The sequence below is a fragment of the Chenopodium album genome, chromosome 16 (assembly GCF_948465745.1).
Source record: "Chenopodium album chromosome 16, dcCheAlbu1.1, whole genome shotgun sequence".
Classification (NCBI taxonomy): Eukaryota; Viridiplantae; Streptophyta; class Magnoliopsida; order Caryophyllales; family Amaranthaceae; genus Chenopodium; species Chenopodium album.
The window spans coordinates 45317081-45345013 of NC_137849.1; the positions used below are offsets into that span (position 1 = coordinate 45317081).

The 27933-nt window shown below is 35.0% G+C and overlaps 1 protein-coding gene across 2 annotated transcripts; it reads right to left on the bottom strand.

Moving 5' to 3' along the window:
- Window positions 1-17906: 17906 nt before the first annotated feature.
- Window positions 17907-22801, bottom strand: LOC145586678 (uncharacterized). 2 transcript variants are annotated; one of them, XM_081643571.1, is made up of 7 exons: window positions 22570-22801; window positions 21620-21658; window positions 21262-21399; window positions 20628-20767; window positions 20408-20499; window positions 18957-19072; window positions 17907-18637 (listed from the first exon to the last, which is right to left on the bottom strand). In XM_081643571.1, exons 1-7 carry the CDS (start codon window positions 22708-22710, stop codon window positions 18197-18199), a joined length of 1107 nt encoding a protein of 368 aa, XP_081499697.1. In that variant the 5' UTR covers window positions 22711-22801; the 3' UTR covers window positions 17907-18196. The 2 variants fall into 2 exon arrangements, with proteins under 2 accessions (XP_081499697.1, XP_081499696.1); XM_081643570.1 differs by having other exon boundaries at window positions 20408-20514.
- Window positions 22802-27933: the final 5132 nt, after the last annotated feature.

The window sequence follows — 27933 nt, forward strand, 5'->3', positions numbered from 1 at the left end:
AGGATCCATAGCAGGCCCAGGCCCAACCACAGCTTGTAGTTCAACCCATTCCACAGCCACCATCACCACCCCGACAGTCCTATTCCGTCCCTCACGGTGACTCTGACCCAGTTTGGGACTTGCAGAGTATTGGCCAGGCCATAGGTCGCATAGAGCAGACCCAGACCGAGTTCAGACAGATGATTGGTTCTGTCGACCAGAGGCTAGGCTACCTAGAGAGGAACCAGGGTAGGGGACTCTACCCCATTTATGATGATTATGCTCGTCGGGGCAACATTCCTGACGATGCTGTTTACCCAGACTGGTTCCAGCCCCCACCTCAGGGATACGATAGGGATCCCACTGCCCATGGTATTTACACAGACTATTCCTCGTTCCATGGGTACGGCCAGGACATTCCTTTTGGGGGACCGCCGGGGGGGACTTTTCATGCTAACTATTTTGGTGGTAGCTCTTTTGGTGCAGATGGTGCAGGTTCCAGTGGTGGAGCAGGTGGGTCCTCTCGGATGGACCAGGATGAGGATGAGTAGCCAGCTGGGCTACTTTCGAGCCAATGAGGACATTGTCCGATCTTGGCTTGGGGGAGATTTTTGGATTTGGTATATATTTTTTTTTTCTTCTTCCTTTTTCTTTATTTTTGTTTATTTTTGGTGTGTTTTGTTAGTTTAGATTTTTTTTTCCCTTTTTAGATTAGTTTATTGCTTTCCTTATATGAAAAGTACAAAAAAAATTGAAAAATAAAAAAAAAACAAAAAATACGAACCAATGAATTATAAATCATGCTTCCCTGTACCCCATACTTGAGAAAAAATTGTTTTGATTCTTGGTATTTGATTTTGAGCATTGTGGATTTGTTGATCATGATTTGAAATTTAGTTACTTGGATTCCTAAACTTGCGTCAATTTTGTCCAACTACTTGTGAATATAATGCTTGACTAGTTGATTTGGTAGGAATGTGTGTTAGTTCCTGGTTTGTCAATGAATTTGAGTATTGATTTGCAACGATGAGTAGTGTTTCATGACTCAATATTATGCACATGTGGAGGACGAAGGCATTTGTTCTTTTAGGTAGCCTTCAGATTTATTTAGATACATTTGTTCCCTTCTTGCTACCCATGTTGTTGCTTGTGCCATTTTATTGTTTTTAGCCACATTACAAGCCATGTTTGCCCTATTGGTTACTAGTCCCAAGCTTGGCTTGGGGGAGCTATTAGTGAGTGAGGTGAGGAAGTTTGTAGTGTGCATATTATTTGCACAGTTTGGGTGGGTTTGAGAAGTTATTTGTTCTTGATCATATTTTTGTTTTGATGAGTTTTATTGTGTATATATTTGAAAAAAAAAAAGTGTGATGGAAAAAGAAAAAAAAAAAAGAAAAGTTCAAGAAAAAAAAAAGTGAAAAAAAAAAAAGAAAGTGAACTTCTAGAAAAAAAAAAGAAAAAATGAAAAAAAAGAGCAAAAAGAAAAAAATGTTTCATGTTCAAATTATCCAAGTGAAGGTTTATCAGAAGAAAAGAAAAAAAAAGTTGAGTTTCATTGTAAATATTTGAGTTTTGAGTTCAAAGCTTGTTATTCACTCTTGTTCCATATTATCATATTTTTATGAGTGAAATTGTGAGTGTTGGGATTGTTTATTTTGTTTGGAGTATATTTGGTGGATTTGTGTTGGAGTTAGTTTTGTTGGAGATGTGTATGATCATTATATTTGGTCATGGGTTTATTAGGATATGGCTCCCTTTTAGCAAGGCTTTTTTCTCACATATTCCCAAATTTATCCTACCCTTTTACCCTAGCCTTACATTACAAGCTTTAAAAGACCTTTTGACCTTGTGCATAGAGTTGTGTAAATGTGAAAGTGTTGTTTATCAATGCAAGTTATGACTTGACATATTCCGAGTCGACTATAGGGTTGAGTGTATGTCTTTTCAAACACACGAGTGTTGTGAGTTTGGGAGGGCATTGTTCACATTAAAGGGGTTGGGATGGAGAGCGATCGAGTACATCTTTTACTCGCCACATAAATGAGAGTTGAGTGTGTGAGCACTAGTCTTGAATTCTATATGCTCTTGTGGTTTGCTCTATTTGACAATTGTTGGGGAGGAAGGGTGATTAGATGGATAGGATTGGTTGGTTTTGAAGCATGCTCACTTGATTTGCCTTGAATCGTTTGTGCTTGATTTTTATATTGGGGTGAGGCATGTTTTATTGTTCATTGAGGAGCCCTTTGCTTAGGGACAAGCAAAGGTTTGGCTTGGGGGAGTTTGATGTGTTCATTTTATATATATATTTATCCCCGTCCTTTGGTCGTAATTAGTAGTGTTTTTGGCTCCTACGAGCCACTTTTATTACTAATTTGTGTTTTCCAGTGCTTTGGTAGTTTTGCTTGAGTTTTGTAGGAATTTGCATACTTGGAGCACTTTCCCGGGATTTTCGAGGAGCATCTACAAGTATTGGGAGACCGCGACCCCGTTCGATAGCCCAAGACCGATTGGAGGTAGCAAATCGGTGACTAAGGGCTCAGTTTTGGAGATATGAGGCGTTTGGGCCAAGTTGGAGAGCCCAAGGAAGAGCCTCGAGGCCCAAGAAGCCTCGCCCGGACCACCAGAGCACCGCCCGAAGGCGCGCCCGGCCGGGCGGGGCGGAGCAACACCTTGAAGGGTCCCGCGCCCGGAGCACGCGCCCGACCGGGCGCGAGAAGACATCTGAGGCAAAGGAGGCGGGCCCGGTCGGGCGAGCCACTGCCCGGCCGGGCGCGAGAAGGCATTTGAAGAGAAAAAGGCGGGCCCGGTCGGGCGAGCCACTGCCCGACCGGGCGCGTGTTGGCTTTAGGGAGTTTAGTTTTCCGTTTTGCTTTTGTTTTAGCGGAAATCTTCTTGCTTAGTATTAATGCAATTTTAGGAGACAAAATTGTAGACTTCTTCATAATTCTCTTACTCTAGTTTTTATTCTCCTTCTCTCTACTTAGACTTTCTCTCTCTAGACTTTTATTCTCTCTTGTTCCTTAACTCAATTGTAATTCCGCCGTCTTGGTACGATTTCTCTCTTATTTAATCTCAGTATTTTCTTCTTTCAATTTCTTCATGTCTTGTTTAATTATTATGTTTTGCTTAGTTTTAATTATGTCTGAGTAGTTTTCCTTCTAGGGTTTTTGGGGATCTAATAAATAATATGTAAGAGTAATTTTATGATGGTTGATTATTAATGCTTAATTGATTTCCTATTGATTGTTTTAATGCTATGCAATTAGATTTGGCCAGGTTTGATTGTATGAGTTTAGCAATATTGATTCGAGATTCGAGAGATGAGAATTGATGTTTAGGCTTAGTTTCAATAGGCAGATTAATTTATAAAAGGTTAGGTCGAGATTCGAGAGATGAGATTTAATACCGGTAAATTAATTCTGTGATTGTAATACGTAGCGAAAGCCCTTTATGATCTGATTAATTAATGCATTGATGGTTGATTATTGTGTTTTACCCTGGAATATTGTTTATTAGTGAACCTATGCCCTAGGCTTTATTATTATTGATTTCTTCATTAATTATTCTTTTTTACTCATAATCTTCGTAGTATAGTTAATTATCACAACTCTTGGTTACTTTAATAATTTAGATTACAATAATTAATTAGGAATAGAAAGACTTGTTTCCCTGTGGATTCGACCCTACTTCCCTATCTACATTAGTTAGAGGACTTAGGTAATTACTTTTGATTAGGTGATACGACTTTAGCCTGTCACTTGTATTTCGAATCCCTCCCCCAAATGAAGGGACTCCTTCTACTTCTCAAAATCCTTTTTTAGGAACTTCAGGGCCGTCTCCCCAACCGTACAGGCGTACGAGTCCCTGAAGTTGTCAATGTTGGCGACGTTTTCCTCGGCCGCCGCCTCACCTTCGGCCGTCTCACCCACGGCCTCTTTCTCAACTTCTTCTTCTTCCATTTGGTGAGAAGGAGCACTCCCAAACTCTGAAGACAGCACCCTGTCCAGGTCTGCTGCCTCGGCCGAGCTTCGGCCTCTTGAGCTATGTACGCCCATGGAAGAAGGAACGCCCTCCTCAACTAATGGACGCTTGCCTTTGTCTTTGGCAGCGTCCGCCTGATTTCCCAAAGGAGGGGCGTTGCGAATAGGCAGGTCGGACGTTTCCCTAATTGAGATTCCCATCATGGGTCTGTTCGCCCCGCCCAGTTGAAGAAGAGGTTGAGAGGAAGAGGGGACGGACGAACCAGCAGCGTCCGCCCCAAGATCGGTAGGATGGTCTTTGCACGCTACCAGTTCGGCCCCATCCATGACTGAACTGGCAAATTGAGGGAACCTAAGTCCCGGAGCAAGAGTGGACGAGGCGCCTTGAGCTTGTTGGCGTTCCTCGAAAGAAGAAGTGACCTCCACGGCCAAGTGATGAGAGCCAGTGGAGGAGGTCGTTGTTTGGGTGGTGGAGTTAGTCTCCACCTCCATTGTACTTGGGTTATTAGGGTCATAAGGGACCCTAGGGTGAACCAGACTACCGTCTGGATTCCTGGCCGCATGAAGATCGCGCGTACGCATTGTTCTTGCCATTGCCTGAGGGGACAGAGAAGAATAAGTGGGGGTGAGTATGTACGCACCAGACATAGACTCACTCCAAGGAGGAGACAACTCTTCTCCGTCCACTCTAGACTCCTCAGTCCCAGGCGAACGGCCGGCCTCATGAGGAGAGTCGGACGAAGCCGAGTATGGATCCAGAATTGAAGTAAAAGAAAAAGAAAACAAGTAAAAGTAAAAGAGAAAATGTAGACGGCCTACCTTTGTACGTTCTGAAAACTTTGAAGGTGGTGGTGAAGTTCTTGAAGATTGACCGGAAAACTCAAAAATGCCCGGAAAACTCAAACTCACGGCGGCACTCTTGAGGATTAAGGAAAAAATTACTTTCTCTCACTAGAACGCTCTGACTTCTCTCTAGAATTCACAATTGGGTAAAGTGTGAAAATGAGAATTCACCTCCCATATTTATAGAATGAATTCATGAGGGCAAAATGGTAAAACCATCTTTCCCGCCTAAACATTCAAATGGTAATTTCTTGAGAAATTACTCGAAGAAAGGGACAAAACGACGTTAGGGTTCTGTTAACTTGTGAAAAAATCAGACGGACAATTGACGGCACGTCAAAGTGAGTTGAAATGAGTCAAGTGACAAATTCAAGAGTTTTACACCTTCAACACTTAGTCTCCAAAACTTGAGAATATCTAAGAGAACAATGCGTCCGCCCAGTTCTCAGACGATTCAGACGTACGCAGCATGATTAAAGAGCCGGAGAGTACGTCTGAAATCATGGAAGCCCAATCTATCTCGAAGAATATGTGGCCGCTCTGGGTAGTTAGGAGATAAGCTCCTCCCAGAGTATCAGAACGTCCAGCCCCATTGCTGTGGCCGCTCTGGGTAGTTAGGAGATAAGCTCCTCCCAGAGTATCAGAACGTCCAGCCCCATTGCTGTGGCCGCTCTGGGTAGTTAGGAGATAAGCTCCTCCCAGAGTATCAGAACGTCCAGCTCCACTGATGTGGGCGCTCTGGGTAGTTAGGAGATAAGCTCCTCCCAGAGTACGAAGACGTCCAGTCCAAAGTATGTGGACGTCCAAATGAACCCAGGGGTTAAGCCTCTCTCAGAGTACGAGAACGTCCAGTACAAAGTATGGACGTCCAAATGAGCAAGAAGACAAGCTCACTCCAGACTACGAGGACGTCCAGAACAAAATATACGGACGTCCAGGTAGCAAAGAGAGCTTTGAATCCAAAGTATATGGACGTCCAGGACAGATGGGAGGTAAACCCAACCCAGAGTACCAGGACGTCCAGAATGTAAGATCAGAGGAGGCGGCCAGTAAGTGTACGAGCCACCCCCTCTGAGAGGCAAATGTTTAGGGTAAAAATACCCCAGGTACGTGGCCCAATCTCATAGTGACACGTGGCCCAATAAGAAGGCGACACGTGGCCCTATGATAGTGTGACACGTGTCCACCTGACAGGGTGACACATGTCAGCTATCTTTAAATACACAACACAACATCAGAAAGAGAAAAAGGCCCTGATTACATCAGGCCCAAATCCCGAGAAACCCTTGAAAGCCGTAAAACGACGCCCCCCCATGACACGTGGCGACCCCTGATTGCGCAGCCAATCACGTCACGACATTCTAGGGTACAAACCCTAGAGGGGCACATGTTCCCACCCCTATAAATACCCCAATCATTTATGATGGGAGGGGTGGATTACAATATAACATAAATATAGAGCATTAAAAAGCTCCAACTTCTCTCTACTTTCTCTCTCTAGCTTTTCCGATTTCCGATCACTAACTTGATCGTCGGAGGCGAATATTCCGATCACCGGAATATTCGTTGTTTTGCAGGTGTCCGAGTCTCATTGTCAGTAGAGCGTGACCAGTATCCGAGGAGATCACAAAAAACCCCGAAACAATAAGTCAGCAAGATTGTCAATGACTACACTACTCCTTTTTGCCCCATTATCATCTTTTGGGTCAAATTTTGAAAACTTTGACCATAAACGTTAATATATAAAAGATAATTTAATCACGATTGGTCTTGTTAGATTCGTCTCGTTATATATTTCACTAATATCACGTTTTTAAAATTTTTACGTGTATGAAAAAAAATATAGATATTTTAATACACGTTTTGGAGATCGTGCACAATCAAATGGGCAAAAAAATAGGCACAAAGGGAGTAGTTTATTATCATCCCGTATTATACTTTTTTTAATTCAAGAGAAATGAATTGAAAATTATTGCATATAGTTACTTCGCATATTATGGAGTATTATGGTATTATGAGTGGTGAAATACTGAAATGATATACTTAGGGCCTGTTCTGATTTACTGAACTGAGCTGATTGAAGTTGAACTGAACTGATTGGAGCTGAACTGAACTGAACTGAGAATAAGCTGAAGAGACAGGCCCTTAGTATATACTCCCTCTGTCCCTATTTTTTGTGCCGGTCTCCAAGGCGCATTTTAAAACGTCTATAATATTATTTCATACACTTAAATTTATAAAAACATGATATTAATAATATTTATGATGAGACGAATCTAACCAGACCACTCATGACTATATTATCTTTGATAAATTAACGGTAATTTATGGTTAAAGTTTTTAAAATTTGACTCAAAAATTGATAATGGAGCAAAAATAAAGGATAGAGGGAGTATATAGTGTGGATAGTATTACACTATTACAATGTGACAAGTTGTACGTAGAATTGTGTAAGTCATTCAGATTTCAACTAGATGGCATCATACGGAATACCTCATTATTTTCAATGGTATATGCTTTGTGGTATGATTGTTATGAAAGTAGTGGAGATACGAAATCACAATACTAAATTTTATTATTGGTTGTCAGAGTAATTTACTTTTATAACCTAACAGTAGTTACATTGCAATTATTAACTTTTAGAGATTTATTCAGAAAGACATATTTCGCGTTGTTGTAGTTAACTTTGTTGATCGTTGAAGCATAACATGTGAAACTAGTTTTGGATTCAATGATTTCTTTAAGTTTCTCCTAATATCTAAAATTTAAAGTAAATCACATTTTTTTGTATGATGACATGTCACCATGTGGCTAGAGCCATGTCATTAAGTCTAAGTCTTGCTAAAGACTAATCCATGCGAAGAATAGCATAGATGGCTATGCACAAATATTGAAACTCCTTGGCTATTTACATAAAAGAACATGAGAGAAAACAATAATGGATCTTACTATTTTATCATTGGAATTGAATGAAGAACTTAGGACCTGTTCAATTCAGCTTAATTTCAGTTCAGTTCAGCTCTAATCAGTTCAGTTCAGCTCAGTTCAGCTCCTAATTTCCTTCTCTTATAAAATATTCATTTCAACTCTATTTAGCTCAGTTCAATTCCAATCAGTTCAGTTCAGTAAATGTGAATAGGCCCTTACTCTCTTCAATTTGTTTCAAAAATCTAATTCATGTCTTCAATTTCCCTTTTCACTATGTCAAGATGATTCAATTTCAAGGAATAAATAAAATCTTCACCTTTGTCAAAAAATAAAATAAAATAAAATCTTCACGCACAAACTTAATGGACAAGCAAACACTAAACATGAGAGAAAGAGTATATGTAGTCTAATTAATGAATGAACAAGCTTCGAGAAGGGATATCTATATACTGTCCACACAGTATTGGTTAATAAGTTTATTTCACCATGAGTGCATCCACTCAAAACACAAAATTTCAAAAATTGAAATATCTAATACTTCTTCTGTCCCTATTGATAGTCTTTTATAGCCAATTTTAAGTTCCAAAATAATAGTTCCATTTGCTTTTTTCAAGTACCACCAATATTAATTTTTTACCAAAATTCCCTCCAATTTACAACAATATTTGTGCAAACTTAACTTTTCAATGCAATGTAAATTTTGCTTTTCAATGTAATTTTATTACTTTCTTTCTCTACTTTTTTGTATACCCAATATAAATTTACATTTCCAATATACTTTTACAACTTATTTATGTTTATTAATTCCTGTGAAAATTGTCCATAATGAATATTAATAAGGGACGGAGGGAGTACTTCATAACATATATGAAAATTTCAAAAACTTATATGAAATGTGCAAAACTTCTTAGGCCAATTGACCACATTGGTATAAAAGTTAAACACCCTTGTGACAGATTGGTATAAATTTTTTTACCGGCGACATATTCCCTTGTGACAGATTGGTATAAATTTTTTTGCCAGCGACATATTGGTATAAAAGTTAACAATTGACGACATATTGGTATATAAGTTAACAAGTTGCGACATTTACCCCTATTATGTCGTCGGAGTATATGCGTAGTTTACACGCGCTTTTTTTTTGTGTTAAAAACTTTTATCTGACATTTCTTTTTCCTGTTCTCTACTTTTTAAATTAATTTTAAAAGATTATGAAGTAACATCCAAAGTAATATGAAAAGCCAATAGTGAAAAAGAAGGGGAAAACGAACAGGAGAGCCAATATGAAGTAACTAGTACTTTTTGTATGTATTTTTTGTTCAACACCAGCTTAATAAGAAGTAATTGCTATTTTAAGGTGTTGGTTGAACTAGTAAGACTTGGCAATAACTTATTAATATGATCCGATCTTCTCTTTTGCGTTTAATATAAAATTATAGATGCGTGTAAGGATTGATTCATCAAAGTTACTGTATTTAATTTAATATTTTTTTTTTTTTTACTGATGCTTATCTATTGGTATAATTTGATTTATGATGATATAACTATTCATAACATAGAATTTTTGATAATTTTTTTTAAACGAAATAAAAAAGAAGAAATAATTATTGATAATATTAATTAGGTGGGAGGGAGGAGGGAAAAAGTATATTATGGTAATAAAAAAGTTATGAAAGTAATTAAAAAAACATTATATGAAGTATATATAAACATAGTGTATAACACGCGTTTTCATCCGACAAGAAAATAGGGGTAAATGTCGCAACTTGTTAACTTATATATCAATATGTCGCCACATGTTAACTTTTATACCAATTTGTCGCCACATGTTAACTTTTATACCAATATGTTGTCGGAAATAATTTTTATACCAATCGGTCACAAGGGCGTTAACTTTTATACCAATATGGTCAATTGACCAAACTTCTTGTCAAGATATTCAAAAACTTATATAAATTGTTTAATAATTTATATCCGCCACACCGTGTGTCCGGATCATACAATAATTTCTCAATAATTTCTCTATACTGTAGATCTCAACTAAACATTTTTCTTTTCACATATCAAGTTATAAATTTATTATGTATTACAGTCATATGCCATCTAAAAACAGAATTTAAATTTAAGATCTTTTAATTGCGTTATTAATTATCCTCTCCCTCATTTTCTTAGAGGTATTGCTTTGTTAAATCAAGACATATATTCTTCATAAGGTAAATATCAAGAATTCAAGATTAAAAATGGAACCATCAAGCTAAAGCATCTATGTCCCAAATCATTAAATTTCAATGAAGACATAAACATCCATGATTCAAAAATCTATTATGGCCCACCTTAATTTCCCTAAGATTTTTCTATATCTTCTCATAAAAGAGGTGAACAAGATAAAAAGAAATGAAGAAATAAACCAACAAACATAAGATAATGCTTTCCTCTTCTTGCTTTTTTGATATTATACCCTATTGGAAAAGTCGTTTTTGCCCTCCAATGCATGCAACATTTGGCTACAACATTAATATGCTCTTGAAAAATAGCACGAACATATCCTAAGTTCGAGATTGAATGTTCACTAGATCTAACATGCTAACAAATATCAGAAATCACTCAACATGCTTGGAAGGTACTTTAGGCTCAACAATAGGAATATGCTGGGAATGAACTGTGACATATCTTTATTTTGGAGTTGCGTATCATTCATTTGCCACAGTAGTAATTTCCGGTGGACCAACTAATTTTATCACATGAGAGTGAGGGATAGCTCAAGTGGTTAGAGCTTCCTTCTCAATTTCACGAGATCATGGGATCGATTCTCACCCCCGCCCTTATGGCTCTCTAAACACACACAAAAAAAAAAAAAAAAAAAAAAAAAAAAAAAAAAAAAAAAAACTAATTTTATTGCGTACTCTTTTAGCCCCTAAATGATGTTTGCTATAAAATACAGTTCATCAATTTTGACAGTATTATTTTAATAATAAAACTAATAGCTGTATATTCTCCTACCAAGATTTATTATATTTAATTCAAGTGAATTTATGAATAAAAAAAACTTAGACGAAGTATGAATTTAACTATTATGCTTAGGGCTGTACACAGTTTGGTCTGGACCATAACCAAACCAGACCAAACCGCATTAATGCGGTTTGGTTTGGTTTCAATTTTATTGTAAATACGGTTTATGGTTTGGTTTGGTTTTTCAAAAATTATAAACCAAACCAAACCGTAAACCAGTAAACCGTATTTTAATATTTATATAATTTTTAAATAAATTAAAATAATTATTATATATTATAAAATAAAAAAATAAAAAAATAACCAAAAAAAATGAAAAATCAAAAGAAAACTATAAGTGCTACTGTGTTAGCACTTGATTATTAGTTGATAGTTATTTTTATTATAACTTTGTAGTGCAATTTAATCCCTTTGAGCTAATTAATTAAACTTTATTATAAATTTACTAAGTAATATTTGACAATTTTTTGGAAAAAATGTCGTCTCATCATAAACCGCAAACCAAACCGCACCAAACCGTATTATTACGGTTTGGTTTGGTTTGGTTTCAATACTAATATGGTTTGGTTTGGTTTGGTTTGAAAATTTAACCAAACCGTATTTTGTGGTTTGGTTTGGTTTGGACTCAAACCGCTCCAAACCAGACCATATTCACCCTATTTTATGCTTGGTAAAAATGATAAAGATAACACATTAGTCTTGGAGAATGGAGACCTAAAGAAGGCACGAGTAAATTTTTTGTAACATAAATGTTCGTATTTGTATTTGCATACTATCGACCATGCCCAATTACCATTAGTCCATTACCCAATTTTATTTTAAACAAAACTAATATAAATTGAATACGTACACTGGGACACATCTCCCTTACATCAAAAAGTTTTCTTACCCCTTTTAAATTAGGGAATTATATTACGAGTGTATAAAATAATAAATAATTTCAACTATGTCTAGTATCAAAATTTATTATTGAAAGACTATTCAAACATTAACCCACATAATTAATGGAACCGATGTTAAATTTTGAGCTTGTCTGATGAACGGCTTTTCTATGCCTTATGGATGTGATGAAACTAAACAACCAAAATAGTATATGTTTGGTTATTTGGATTTTTGTTGGCTAAAAAGCCAAAAAGCTAGCTATTATTCCAAAAATTAGTTTTTCTGTGTTGATTGTTGGCTTTCAATGTTTTTAATGCTCACAATCAGTAGCTGACATCTAATATTACCAAACATATGCTTCGTATATATACTTAAAGAGGTAATTTAAAAAGGGGTCAATATAAACAATGGATCAAACCACCTAAAACCGTCAGTGGCCAATTACAAAGCCTGTATCAAAATTGATGCTGATTATCACTTTTCAATTTCACAAGTTTATACGAAATATTTCAGTTCGAGTTTTTTTTAATTAAAATCGTTTTTTTTTAACACCCCTACTCAAAATGGATCGTGCAATAAGGTGATGCGGACACTCCATCAAAAAAATTGGACGGCAAAAGTGAGAGGGGTCACAAACAAGCTACGATCGGATCCGAGTCAAATTGAAATTCAAATTCAAATTTAGTGTGAACTTTCTCTTACAATTGCAATGTATAAACTCTAATTCAAATGATTGGACACTTTTCCATGGTTTCGTTAACTGACTAATTACTCTTTTTTAGCCACAACTCTATTTATTACTTATCAATTTGAGACAACCAACCAACCAACCAACCAAATCTTTACAACAACTACTACTAATCATATGCCTACATTTCTGACTACCTTTCCGACTATGTAGTACTAAAACACTCGTCTATTCTTCTTTGAATAATGATTAATTCATAATTAAAAACTCATACCACATCTACAATTTAAATCTAATAAATGCATGATAATTGAATCAAATAAAAATATTCTTTCACCAAATCTACGATTGTTGTTACGAATCGTACATTTTTCATACCCTCTTTTCATATCGTTGTGATTTACAACCTTTTTCGACGAGGGGGTCTATCGATCTGTTGAAGTCGTGAAAAAAAAAATCGTCTGATTCATTTAATTGCAATCGAAGGATTAACCTCTTCATCAATCCCGCACAAATCTTTACCTATGAAACAATTTCTACCATACTAAACTCAAAAAACAAAAACAAAACTAGAACAAAGTCCACCATAGGGACACTTGCTACACTCAAACCCACAATAAAGATACTTATTACCTTCAAAGAGTGTAGATTTATTGAAATTAATAACAAAAATATAAAGAAACTAAAGAGAAATGGTTGGAAATAGGAAAAATTTGACTATTTACGGCCTATGAAACACTTTTTTTGAAGAACCCTATACTAAAACACTTGTCTACATTCCTCTATCTTTTTTTTTTTTTTTTTGCCCTTTTCTGTATTAGGTTTTTAAATCTTTTTTTTATATTTAGTAGATTTTTTATTTATATGAAGAAAGATAAATATTTTTTTTTAAATGATTAAAAGAAGTTAGGGTTTGTTAAGTTCACCTTATTTTCACTTATTTTACGTATAATAAGTTAGATAAAAAAAATAAATGAAAATTAAATGAAAATTAGGTGAATTGAACACACCTTTAGTTGATGAAAGGAGTTACACATGAAATATGAAGAGAGTAAAAAAAAGAAAGCAAGTTATTCGAGGGTCCATACCATAAGTTATATGGTTTAAATTTCCATTTTCCAGGGTCCATTCTCTTCTTTGTTCCTTTAATCAAGTCGCTAACTTTACCATCGGAGCGGTTATCCCCGGATAAACCCCTCGGGTTAGCTAATTTGTGTTGACTGTATAGGTGTTTAATTGGACGATAAGCCATTACAGATTCTAAGACTCACGGTACCGGAGCTCATCCGGAACAAGAGATACCTCTCAAAAGTCATTTAATAGATTGGTAGGGGCCGGGACCATTGCCAATGTCACTAGAACTTTAGGTGAATTAGGTCCCCGATCACTATGATGCAAATGCTGTATAAATTGTGAAAAATGCTAAAGAATTTGTTGTCATGATAGTAAAGAAGAAAGTATTGATCATGCAAATAAATACTTTAAACGATACTCCCTCCGTCCCTAAATTACATTCCTCTTTGGAAATTTACACGGGAATTAAGGAGGGAAGAATAACACAAATAACAATAATTAGATAATGCAATGGGAAGTATAAAGATAGATTAGTTAATGCTCATGACAAGTCATCAATCCTTTGCAAAAAAAAAGGACCAATCACATGCTCTTAATTAAAAAATTTTAACCAATCATATTCATTGTAATTTGGCACAAGGATTATGAGTGAGATTAGGTAAGGATGAGTGAGAAAGCATTAAATATAAAACAGAAAAAGAGAGTTGATTTATTAAAAAAAACTTACCAAAAATAGAAAGGAGGAATGTAATTTTGGAATAACAAAAATAGAAAGGAGGAATGTAATTTAGGGACGGAGGGAGTACATCAAATTCTTACACGGTCCAATGATAGGCCAATTGGTTGCAATCATATACTATACTATGATTCACCCACTTTTCCTTAGAATAATTTGCGTATAAGGCTGCAAAAAGGTAAAAGGGGCGAGATTAGGACTTATGAGTAGTGACTAGTGAGTGATGCTACATAGAGTGGTGCCAAAAACGCTCAAATTCAGCTCATACTAGTACGAGTACAACAATAACTATTCTAATCTTTATCTAATTGACACGTCTTTACCCAGAAATTGTCTTGTTTTGCATTAAAAGATGGAAAGTTCACTTCATTCCGTCCTTCTAAATTGATGGAAAGTTAACGTCTTTACCTAGAAGTTGTAATATTGGTGTAAAATTTGAGTATTATTCCTAAAAAATTTTAACCACACAAACTATTGGTTTCCAATTTTCCATACTGTCAAGCATTACAATTTAGTTTTACACGTAGGAAATATTAAAAATCCAAAAAATGATGTTGTCTAATGCTCTTTTGATATTGACGGCCAATGTGGCCGGACTAATTTTGCATTAGATACTTTCTCCAAGTTATTACCCCCTGATGCGGTGTCAAAACGCACACAAATTAATAATAATTACCCTAAGATTACTAACTTGTAATTAGCGGAAGTAGGGGTCGATCCCACGAAGAACGTGCTTGCAAATAACTAAGAATAAGATCCAAGACACTTAACAAAGACTCAAAACAACGAAGTAAATGATTGGGGGGTGTTTAAGGATAAAGATCAACTAACAACTAGGAACTTAAACTAATAACAGCAAGAACAGATAAGGAACTTGAGATACTCAGCAACTATATATAGAAATCCACCATGCAAATGTATAATCACAGACATAATACTTAACCCTTTAGAATAGCTTGACTTATGGAACAAGTTCCTCTGTTTTCCCTTATTAATGGTTAGATCCCGTACGACTTTCACTAACCCTAACCAACAGATAACCCCTATACTACGAGCAAGGAATTTAACCTGATGACGGCATTAAGAACTAGGAAAACATCAGGCCAAGACAACCACAACACTCCGGAACTTACGTGATTTGGCCTCAATCAAGAATTACTTTTCAATTAATAGAGTGGAACGTCCTCCTCTACAATTGTTTGCTACTCGATTAATGTTCCCAAGCAATTACGGACTTAGTAGTATTAATTAGCAAAAGAAATCAGACCCAAACAAATAGTTGTACACCTACTTATAAGAAATCATCATTCGTATGAACAAAACAATAATTCAAGAATACTCTAAAGCATTAATCATTAAAACCAACAATACTCGTCTCAAATACTTAATACATGGCTTCAAACTAATAGTTACTGAGCATAACAAGCTAAGGACTCATAATACAAAGATAAGAAAAGAAAACGAAACAAGAACCCATCAAGTTTCTCAGATTCGGATCTGAGTTCCTCTCAGGCAACTCCGAATTCCTTCGCTGCAATGTATCACGAAGAGTGACCAACGACTCCTAACCCTAGAAGGGTTTTGGAGTGAAGCCTCCCTTCTCTCTCGTCTCTTCTTCAGTGTCTGGCTTGTTTTCTCTATGATTTCGTGGCTTTAACTAGGCTAAGAGATAATTGGGAATCTTTCAAAGATAAGGAAAGTAATTAGATAAAATTGTGAAAAATATATCTCTTCCATATCTTAACCAATTGATAAGATCTTCTTTTCATTCATATTTATCTTTTCCAACAGCTGTAGATCTTGTGAATTATTCCCCAAGATTTCCCAAATTCGTGGATTCAATGAACCTAGACGAACAAAACGTGTCCAGCAAGCTGTTTTCATCTCCGTCAGTTTCTCAAGTTCCTCGGCAGGAACTTCCAATTGTGCTCCGCATTGACTCCTTCATTTGGTTGATCTTTTTACCTTCTAAAACCAATCAATAACCTATAAAAACACACAAATGAGAAACAAGCCACAAAATATCAGAAACCTAAATAAAAACACTAAAATGCTAAAGGAACTTATCCAAAATCTAAGGAACATATATATAAAATAGTGTCAGAAATGACACTCATCACCCCCTTTGACAAATAGATTCATTTGATCTTATACTCTACTCGTGGGCCTCTTTAGAAAGGAAAGGAAAGGAAAGGAAAAAAAAAACACAATTCTTCATCACTTGGCAACCAAATCTTTTTCTTTGAATTCTTTAAGTTTTTATTTATCAATGTCAATAATTATACTTGTAATCGTGTATAAATGTTTGAGGAGTTTCTAAAAAAAAAAAATGTTTGAGGAGTTTTAAAAGATTACTGTAATTTATAAGTGTAATACGAGTAACCAATTTTTAACCACTACAACTATTCAGTTTCTGCCATTCTTCAATTGTTGGGTATAGGTCATATACCTAACAAAGCATATTGTTCTTGATTTAGATTATAGATTGGTTATGTAATTCAATTTAAATCATTCTTCATTTTCAAAGCTTCGCTTCCACAAACAAAGTCACAGGTTAATAAGATTTTGTTCTTTTGTCCATATTTTACGTTTAACTTAGGGTGAATGAGCCTCAAATAAAGCTATAATCTCACAAATCATAATTATAAGACTTTACAAAAGGATCATGAATATTGCAACAATAAACGAAGGGAAAAGTCTTCTAATGTCCAATAGCAAACAGACTATAAATAATTGAAGCATAATATTATCAATAAAGCTATAATCTCACAAATAATAACATTATAAGACTTTACAAAAAAAATTATGAAAATAAACTAAGGGATAAGTCTTCTTATGTCCAATAGCAAACAGATTTTGTAAATGATTGAAACATAATGTTGACTCCTATTGGCAAAAGGCCAAAAGCACAACTGGCACAAGTCATGTCCTAAAGATTTGCTCTAAACAAAATAAAAAATTTTGGTCAAATTTTCTACGAAATACTATGTCAATAACTCAAATATTTTGCATAAGTCATAAGAAACCAACTAATTAAATGTCTTTATGTAGTGGGAAGTCGAATCAACCCCAATGTCAAATTTACTATGATTATATTTTATTTATTTTTTATATAGAGAAAATGTACACGATTACTAATGGTCTTTCTGTCATACAAAAAACCAAAAGCACCTTATAGTTTTTCTATCTTAGGTAAAGAACCGCAAGAAAAACAAATCCATAACAGAAATACTACAGTATTTGCTCCAAATGATGCTTGACATAAGGTCCTTAATGCTCAAGGACCATAACTCCACAAGTAATACCTAAAACACCTATATTTGAACATCTTATGATGACTAAGAGCAAAGAACATCCCCCTAGCCCTGGCGGCTGAGCAAGCGTGATTGCCTACACTGCCAGTGGTTCAGGGAGATTAGAGAATTGTTCGACATGTTCATAATGTAGAGGTGCTGCTTGCACGCATGGGATTGCTCGACCATTTGTGCCATCACATACATTCTTGAGGGAAGTGATTGTGTTCATGCCATTACAGATTTGTGTGCCTGTTCAGGTTAGATAGTTTAGCACTGTCGCACGCTTGTTGCTCGCAGCCTCACACCACTATGTTTTAGGTGCGATCCTTAAACTGAAATCCAAAGGTTGGTTCATCATTCCTCCACAGGAAAGTATTTGATGATAATCAGCCAATCTTCAGCATTTTTTTGTTGGTTTGTAAAACCTAAGGGAATAATGCAATTGCTTCTGTTATACTTAATGCAGAAGAACGTTCATGTATTATTCACACCAAATTTAACACGAAGTACTGTTATCCCATTATAGAACGTTCATGTATCCTCTACATGTTGCAACCTTTGCCCCCCACAAATACTAGGGAAGCTAGAGGGTGAAATACAAATAGATGAGCAAAAAAACTATAGCGAATTGGGACAAATAACTCGATCCTATTTTCCTATTCACAAGACTTATGCACATAAATAAGTTACAATACCGTATTACAGACTTTTCCAACAACCAAGGGAAGATTCGGAACAGAGTAAGAAAATGGTAACTAAAGTCACCAAAACCAGAAGTATCCTATTCCTTCTTAGGGCACGGTTTGGCTTGCCATCTGGAATTATTGTTATTATGTATTTTTCTTGGGCCAGAGTACCTGCGGTGCCCAGCACTGGACCTAGTTGGAGGACCACCAGATGCAGGTTCCACCACGGCGTTATGACCTCTAGGACGTTGCTTCCTTGTTTCACGGGTACTATTTGAGGAATTACTTGACTCTGGCTCTTCTCTAGCAATTTTATTATTATGTTGTTGCTCACTGGCTTGTTCATTCATCACCTCCGCATCTTCACTGACCAAGTCTTGAAGAGAGAGGCGCGAAAATAACACATTGTCTTTCGGGGGTTCTATCAAGCCACCACGCTGTTGTTGCAGCTCCAAGATTATCTCAAACTTCTGTCTTCTACTGGTCTCCAGATCACATTTGAGGACTTTCTCCACGAGCTCTTTCTCATAAACATCCTGAAGATCATACCCAAAGCAAAAGTTTTAGTACCAAGATATAATTGTACAGATCATCGTGTTCGGGGATCTTTCTATCTACAAACCATCAACCATGTAGGTGTCATGATTCCTAGAGCTAGCAGCTTTAATCACACACGAGTCACAAGCATCACTGACTTGTCAAGAGGAAAACATTGACCCATTCGATACTTTTCATCCTATGCTAACATTACATAACTGATAGAAAAAACAGCACTGCTAGAGTGACTGTGTCTTCCCAAGAAATCTGTTGATCAAAAAAACAAAATCTGGGAATAGGAAATCTCTTATTACATACCAATTCTGCATCATGAGAACCAACTAAGTTGAGCACATGTTCAATGTCCTTGGCAAGGAAGACTTTACGACAGACAGGACAGTTTCCTGTACTATCTCCCATCATTTTGCGTAAATCTGTTGAACAATTAGTTACAGGAATCAGTGAAAAACAAACAAGCAGAGGAGCACCACTAAGATTAAAGGAGCAATTATTACTGTCTAAGTTCCTTAACAAGTCCACAAAGCTACCAATTCCATTCTTAATAATTTAGGTGCTTAACCTTCTTAGTAAGGCATCATCATAGACTTGCAATTCACAGATCATCTTACACATGACAAATTCTGGAGACTCAAAAGTACTAAATCAGTAATTTATCACTTCAAGTGAGCAAGATCAGTCCTGTTATTCCAACTATCATAGCTAACTTAGTGTCAATGATGAAATGCCATGGACAAATCTCAAGGACAAAGTTCAACTAAAAGAGTCGTATAATTGCCACATTTTCCCCAAAACTAATAATCTCTGTCAAGATATCCTAGATCCTCTCATCGAGGGCTTAATTTAGGTGACACTCAAAGCTATTAACATGCACATGCAAAGCATAAGTGGCATAGAGAAAAATTAACTGTCAAGCATCATCAGAATTAGACCAGTCAAAAGGGTAGGGTTAGAATGGTTTCAGATCAAGTAATTTCTAATATGGATCAGACCTGTTCCAGGGTGGCTTTATAGAACTAAGTAGTTTTTTGCAAGTTTTGTCAGTTTTTTTTTTTTTGTTTTTGAACACATACTTGCAGATGAATCCAGGTTGAGTTTAGGGGTGGGGTCAATTTTAGAGTCTTTTAAGGAAAGTTCCAAACTCCAGAGCAAGCCTAACAGAATAACAAGGTGGAAATTTCCTGATTAATACAGAGTAGCTAGCCAGCAGATTTGAGGAGTCTACAACTCTACACAATACACAGCTCAAGATTTTGCATTGACGGTGGTCTGCAGAGTTGTTTTGGCCTTTGGTACATTTTTTGTCTTCCAAGCAAATTTCTCTTCTTTTTTTTCTTTTTTTTTTTTTTTTTTGGGGGGGGGGGGGGGAGTGGGGGGTTCATTAAAATCGTAGAGCTGCTGATTTGCAGTTTAACTTAACAAACTTTCTCTAAAACAGAGTGCTAATTACACACACATCATTTTGTTGAGGCATATTGTTAGCTTCAACGTTTCCCAAGACAACAGAGCCATCATTGTGGAGTTCCACAATATATGTTAAAAAAATTAAGTCATGGCCGCCATGGGTAGAGGTAGAACATGACATACTGCTAAGAAGATCTAGCCAATGCAATCTGCCTCTATGAGCTCAAGAACTATCAGAAAAATCCTGAACTATTAGATAATCAACAACATGCACAAAGTTTTCGACAGCTAGACGCAATTGTTTAGTACGAAGTAGATAGTAACTATATTTGGTCAACATGTCTTGCCTGAAGCCAGATCGTTTTCATGGACAATAGATGACGGAGTACTTGAGTTTCCATGGCAGGCTTCATTTTGTTTCAGGAACCATTTCAACCACCTTATAATGCACTCACTACATCAACACGGTCAAAATCAAGACAACAACACTTTAAGCGATAAATGCAATCTGTCATTTGATGCATACTAGATTACTAGTATATTACAGAATAAGGATTTAGGTTTTACCAGTGGAAGCAATGAAAGCAAGACATTAACTTCATAAATGGCTGGTATTCACAGTGCTTATCTTCTGTTACCAAAGGATACAAACACAATGGACAGTCACCTTCAGGGTGGTTCATGCTGGTAAGAATTTCCACAGCTTCCTGTTGCAACGAGAATTATATGTTTTTAGAGGCCCAATTCGTAAAATAATCTTCTTTGTAAAAAAAAGTTATATATAAAATAAAAAGAGATTAAAAAAAAGGATTATAGTGACACAATAACGATAGCAGTTGAGTATAAATCCTGCATCAGCTAGTCCTCAAGGAAGCTTTAATTGGCATAGTCCAGCAGTGAAAGGAGAGGGGGGGGGGGGGTAAGAAAGAAAGATAACCAGCTACTCGCATGTAAAAAACAACACAAACCAATATTCTCACAATTTCTTTTTCAAATAAGTTATGTCACAAAGTTAATTACTTAAAAAGTTTTGTTGGTTTTATTTTTGTACTAACTTGACCACTTCAATGTTGGCAAATTCAGAACTACATGATATGGCTGTTCTTGTATAAAAAAATTTATTCTCTGTGCCCAAGTCAAAAAGGGAATATTTTGTGCATCACATATTCACATGTTCCCCATGAAAATTGAATGAGCTAACCTCGCAAAGCGCCACAAGCATTAAGCAAGATGCGAGTTCATGAGCCTTCTCATGTAAACCACTAATCAGGAGCTTTTGCCTTTTCTCATCAAGTCCTTTAGAACCTATAATATCAACATAAGGTGGATCACTGGGATACTGCCACAAATTGAAGGTAAATATTAGACAGAAAAGAGGTACAAAACCAAGGAAACTCATAAAATGTATCTCGAAATATAACAGGGGCAACTGGGTATAAACCAAGTTATAGAAACATGAAATTCTTCACATTGAGATAATGAGATGTCAGATTATTCTGTCCCCTTGACTCACCAGCACTAGAGAGGGGATAATTATATACAAAAGTAGAAAACTTTACCTGCATACCAGCCCGTAACTCAATTGTTGCTTCCACAAACTACAGAAAAGGTGAAAAAACACTTTTGTTAAGTTTTGACACTGCATAAGTCAAGGCAAGCAAGTTACAATAAACTTCGAAGAAACAACAATAAAGGTCTTAGGCCTCAAATCAGTGGGTCTAGACCCTAGAACAATAAGCTGATCTAGTTCTCTTTCGTTTACTACTTGCCTCATGGAGTTGCTACAATCCGAGACAAAAAACACCAAAGTTTCACAATTTAGTAGGTACTAGTTTCAATTTACCTTTAGGGAAACTAAGTTTTCAATAACAGCTAAATAGCAAATAGGCATCTCAATTTCCATCAAAATCACAAAAACCTTAGCTCCACCAAAATAGGTAGATGATAAACCAAGTGTTACTAATTAATATCCAAAATTCTTGAAAAATCTTTCCATTCACTCATCGATTGTTCCGAAGGTAAAACACAAGGTCTGGCCTTAAAAACTCAACAATACAGAATTGGGAAAAATATCACAAGTCTTTCTCATGTAATGTTGTTATGCATTACTTATACAATTATATTGCCTTCAACCTTCAAGCCCTAAACCTTAGGGCTTAGTAAATTCTTTACAATCACATAACTTCATATCAACAATCTAATTCTATGTTTATTCATCCTATGAAACAAAAGTTGGAAATTAAAAAAAAGTTGCAATCAATGTAAAATGATCATAATCGAAAGAATCAACATAAAAATCTGATCAAAAAGTAGTGAATAACTTTAATTCAAATACTAGTACTGATATCAAATTCTATAAAGTATCCAAACACTACCTAAATGCAATTCAAAATTCAAAAATTAGAGATAGCTAAATTACAATAGAATTAAGAAATTAAATCCATGACATTAATTACGAGCAAAAAAATGAATGGAAAATAGGAAGGAAAAAAAAAAAAAAAGGAGAGACCTGTTGAGAATGGACGTCGGCGGTACGAGGTTTGATGTGGAGACGAAGATGAGGAGGAAATCGATTGAGGACGATACAATCGTCGCCATAAACGGCTTCAGCAGCTTCGACTTCCATTGTTACTTCATCTTCTTCCGCCATTGATGATTGCCTCACTTACCAGAAAAGAGGAGAGAGAAAATGGAGGGGGTTTTGAGCTCTGCTCCTTCAGTATATTGAAATATGGAAATTGGAATACTTTATCGTAGAAAATGGATCTTCCTTTCTTGACCCGGGAAATGGAGTACTCGTATAATCATATCGTGGCACGCCCTTAACAATAAATGTAATGCCTAAATTGGAAATTTTGCCAACAACTACCATTTAAATGACCACTTTTGAGAACAACTACCATTTAAAATTTTCTTTTAAAAAAACTACCACAAAGTCACAAAAATTTTGAGTAGCATTACCACATTTAATTTTCCGGGAAGAATTTCCGGTTGAGGAAGCCTAGTTTATAAAATTTCAATCAATTGTGTTATAAAAAACAAGGGATTTCGATAGTTAAACACAATTATAGATCAATTATCTTTAATTTTGCATTATAGTTTATTTAATTTCTCAATTAAATCTTAAAATTAGGGTTTATGGTAAAAAAATTGAATTAAGGGCTTTATGAAATTGGGGGATTTGGGGCAATTGAAGTGTATAATCTAATTAAGGGTTAATGTAGTGCAATATTATCATTTAATTTGGGTTTTTTGAGGGAAATTTTATAAAATATGCCCTAAAAACGGAGATGCTTGCTGGAAACAATAAATGTGGTAGTGCTACTCAAACTTTTTGTGTTTTTGTGGTAGTTTTTTCAAAAGAAAATTTTAAATGGTAGTTGTTCTCAAAAGTGGTCATTTAAATGGTAGTTGTTCGCAAAATTTCCGCCTAAATTCCCCCAAAAAAAATGGTAAACTTGTCGAGTCAAAGCGGCTTTTTGAGTTGGGTTTTGATTTCTAACTAAAAAAAGGTTTTTTTTTTTAGAGAGTCACAAGAATAAGGGTGAGAATCGATCCCATGATCACTTGAAATCGGGAAAAAAGCTCTAACCACTTGAGCTATACCTCACTCCCAGATCTTGTTTAGATTGTGTAGACAATGTAGGCAATGCATGAATCTTAATTAGAAGAGTGAGTTATTTTTATACTCATATGATAAACAAAATTTTGACCAAATGTTTGAATAATTCTTCAACTTTTAGAATTTAAAAGCTAGAAAATCAAGAATAATTCTTCAACATTCATAATTTTAATAATTCTTGAGTACCTTTAATAGTAGAATGAGGGAGGTGATACACATAGATTAAGTCTATGTGTTTCCCCACATAGACAACCATTAATATGATGACAACACATCATTCATGAAAAAGAAGAGCGGGAGTTTAAAACGGTATACTTTGATAGTAAAGCCCGCCTTTGTAAAGGAAAGAGAGGAAAATTTAGAGGTCAATGGTACTGAAAAACTTTGACGCTAAAAATTCATGTAAATAATTACTCCTTAGCAAACCATTGATGAAAATTTAAGTTGAAAATATTTCCAAAGCACTTAGATTTGAAGGCAGGCAATAGTCATCTTCTGGTTTTACACTACAAATTGACTTAGTTGACAAACTAAGGTTTTAATTTGCAATTAAAGGCCTCATTGTTGAGGATAATGATTTACAGGATGTCAATTGACGATGATGGGTTACAAATTTGGATTAATATGATTTAGTTTATCAATTGTGTAATGTTAAAAAGTGCTATATTTATTTTACTCTCACATGAAATATTTTAGTATCAATTTGATTAATGTTGATATCATTGTATTTAAATTGGTGATATTAAGTGTTTTGTGTTAATTTCAGAGTATCTTTATCTAATGGGAAACTTGGAAAACAATTTGAAAGGATCATTGATCTTAGTGTCTTAGTGACTTAGTGAGGTTGTTATGGACTATGGAGTATGATGCGGATGGTCCTCGTATAAAAAACGCTCCACAAGTGGGAATGACCTTTATTATCAAGACAAAGAGGGGTTTAATTTTAGAAATTATAGCGCCGAGCCGAAATTTGATGGTGATGACAGTGATGGAAGGATTGTTGAAGGTTGATAATGGACGACGGTGGTGTTCTACGAGGGTTATACAGTAAATATGACATTTGTTGACTCATTTTATTTCATGGTGTATTTTGATTTAAGGGGGATAATTGATACGATTACACCTTCAAAGAAGAAAGAGAAAACAAGTTAGCGAGCTAATTTTGTACATTATTACATACAACCAAATATTTATATCTATGTACTATTTGGATTCATAGTCCTTCTCCAGTTAATTCTTGTTTGAATTTGAGGATCAAGTGTAGTCCCAAATTTCCAATAATCACTACATCAACAGCCAATTGGTAAATCTATTTTTTTTGTCGATAATCATTACTTATATATTGTAGATGATGTATGGCTTTAATCAATGAAAACTAGTGTTCTTCGGGTAATTAAGTGAATCAGATGTTCCTGCTTGTCTTCAACAAAATAAATTTACAATCATGTTTTAACTTGCCAAAAAAAAAAAAAAAAAAAAAAAAAAAAAAAAAATTATAAGGTTTATTCAAACAAAAATGTTACTATAAAAAGTTTTTAGTGACAAATTTTCCTTATAAAAAAAACAATATTGTAATTATAAAATAAACCGATGATTTCAATATCATATTTATTACTCGTATAATCATATTAGACTTGAATGGAACTTTTTAGACATGATTGAAACTTTAATGGAACTTTATTATATCTTATTTGACTCGACTAAAATTTATTACAAGTTATTAAACTCACTAGATTTGATAAAATCATATTTGAATTACTTAGAACTAAAACTTATTTAATAAAGGTGAACAAAACAAGCCGTAAATAGGTAAATTACTTTAATAACTCATAGTTGTCCAATGAAATCTACTATACTTTGTAAGTACTACCTCAATTTTCGTGCCCAAAATCTTCTCAATTTGTGTGCCAAGAAAATTGCTCATATATTTGGGGAAATTGATTTTGGCACACCCTTAATTGATTTTGACACACCCCTATATGAAAAGAGCATAGAAAACTGTGCTCTCACATAGGGGTGTGCCAAAATCAATTAAGGATGTGCCAAAATCATTTCCCTTTTGGGGGTCATTTTAGGTCATAATATTCGAAGTTAGAGAAATAGCTAGCTCACATCCTGAGCAATTTGACTAGCACAAACATTTAGGTGAATTAATTGAATTGAATATAAAATATCCTCTAGGTTTTCTCTTTGGGAGGGTTTTTTGGTTCCCTCTAGGGTTTTCCCTTGGGAGGGTTTTTTTAGCCTCCATTGCTAGATTTTTTCTGCTTTTTTGAAGGTTTTCCTTTACTCTTCTCCTTTTTTCTCTTCTCTTCAATTCCATCTTTTTTCTTCTAATCTCAATTGTAAATTTTTGTAGGGGCTTTCACCGGTGGTTTTACCGGTGGTAAGCCCCAAAAAACTTTTTATTTGCTTTCAATAAATGGATCCCATCTTTATGATGGGGTTTATTCAATTAGGCTTATTTTTTTTGTTTGTCCGTGTGCTAAAAATTGAAGATTTAGGGTTTCATCGTCTCCAAAAGTATATCTAGAAAGCCATATGAGTTTCTTCACCCAAACAACTACTCATCCGTGGATCTCAAGCCGAATTAGTACTAACTCACATATTGTATTGATTCAGATGAATTTTTTTTATTAAGGCGATCGTTGATCGAATTTGCGATGTAACTAGTTCTAAGGTGATTTGTGACTTAAAACTTATGTGACTTAAATATTATTATGAACCTGAAACACGCACGTGTTAGTCGATGTTATGTTAGACATAGTGTTCCTATTTTAACAAGGTGACCTTTATTATTCATAATGACTAATATATTAAAACATTCATTAAAAAAAAAATTAACCTCTTATGACCTTTATAATAACACAGTGAAATTTAATTTATTTTTAGTAAAATAACTTTTATTAAAAGATAATGACCCTTTTTTAATTAATCAAATGGTCAAATATATTGTCTCGAATATTAGTGGTCCATAATAAATTAATGCGAATTAAATGCTTTTAATAATTTATGGTATAAGTGAAGATAGTAAGGGACAAAAACTATAAATTACTTATGTAAATGGGGCTAGTGGGAGAGAAAAATAAAAAATTAATAGTGATTTGAGTCTTTACTAAAATAGGAAGTGTAGCGATTATTATGAAACAGATGTAAAAGGAAAGTGTTGCGATTATTACAACGAATTGGAAATATTTCGTATTAATAAGCCATGTTTAGTTCACCTTATTTTTACTTATTTCAAATCAAATCAGAAAAATTAAGGCCAAATCAGATCAGATAAAGAAAAAAAATTAAGGTCATATTTAGTTAAATTTGAGGTCACAAATAAATTGGAAAAAAATTATTTCAAAAACATTTCGATTTGTTGCTAGATAGTAAAGAAACATGCTTGTACCTAGACATATTTTGTCATACAGAATGAGCTGTTTAAGATATAACTTTACAAATTTCACCTTAAATTGGATTATTAATGGCAAAAATATTCACTAACATCCTAATCGAGCAACATTATTGACACGCAAATTCAGACATTAATCATGGTATTTTTTTAATTTTTGCAAATAATATTTAACTTAGATTTCTCCATTTAAAATTAAGGCAACCCCAAAAAACTTAACTAATCAATTTTCCCTAATGATAATAGAGTCACACAAAATTGAGATACGGAGTACTTCGTAATAATAATGTGCAAGCGCAATCTTCTTAGTAATTAATGTGTGAAATATTTTAACAATGAGCTAATTTTTGGGGGCTAGCTCCAAATAACTAAACCTTTTGAATAGCTAAAACTATGTTGACTTTTAAGGATATTATTCATCAAATAAGGGCCTGTTCACATTTACTGAACTGAGCTGAACTGAACTGATTGGAGCTGAACTGAACTGAATAGAGCTGAAATGAATATTTTATGAAAGAGGTAAATTAGGAGCTGAACTGAACTGAAATTAAGCTAGAGTGAACAGGCCCTAAATCAGATGACTTACAACACTTAATTGTATTTAAATACTATTATAAACTTAAAATAACCACACACCCCCACTACATGTACATGGAAGCCCTCACCCCCATCCACCGCCAACCACCAAACAGACCACCTCCCTTACCCTTTATATTCCTCTTTGCTGGCGGGTGACCACCTTTTTCTCAACTTACACCTTTACCAACTCTCCATAAACGCCACCTAAGACCCACCAAAACCCACTTCAACAACCCACCTCGAAACCCAAACCCCTAAACAACTAAACTCAC

What these genes read in the sequence shown, in the direction of transcription:
- LOC145586678 (XM_081643570.1), bottom strand. Translation starts at nt 22,710, where the DNA reads ATGGCGGAAGAAGATGAAGTAACAATGGAAGTCGAAGCTGCTGAAGCC. An exon ending in TGCTTGTGGCGCTTTGCGAG is followed by an intron (nt 20,768 to 21,261) that starts GTTAGCTCATTC and finishes TCGTTGCAACAG; the next exon opens with GAAGCTGTGGAAATTCTTAC. An exon ending in TGCTTTCATTGCTTCCACTG is followed by an intron (nt 20,515 to 20,627) that starts GTAAAACCTAAA and finishes GTGTTGATGTAG; the next exon opens with TGAGTGCATTATAAGGTGGT.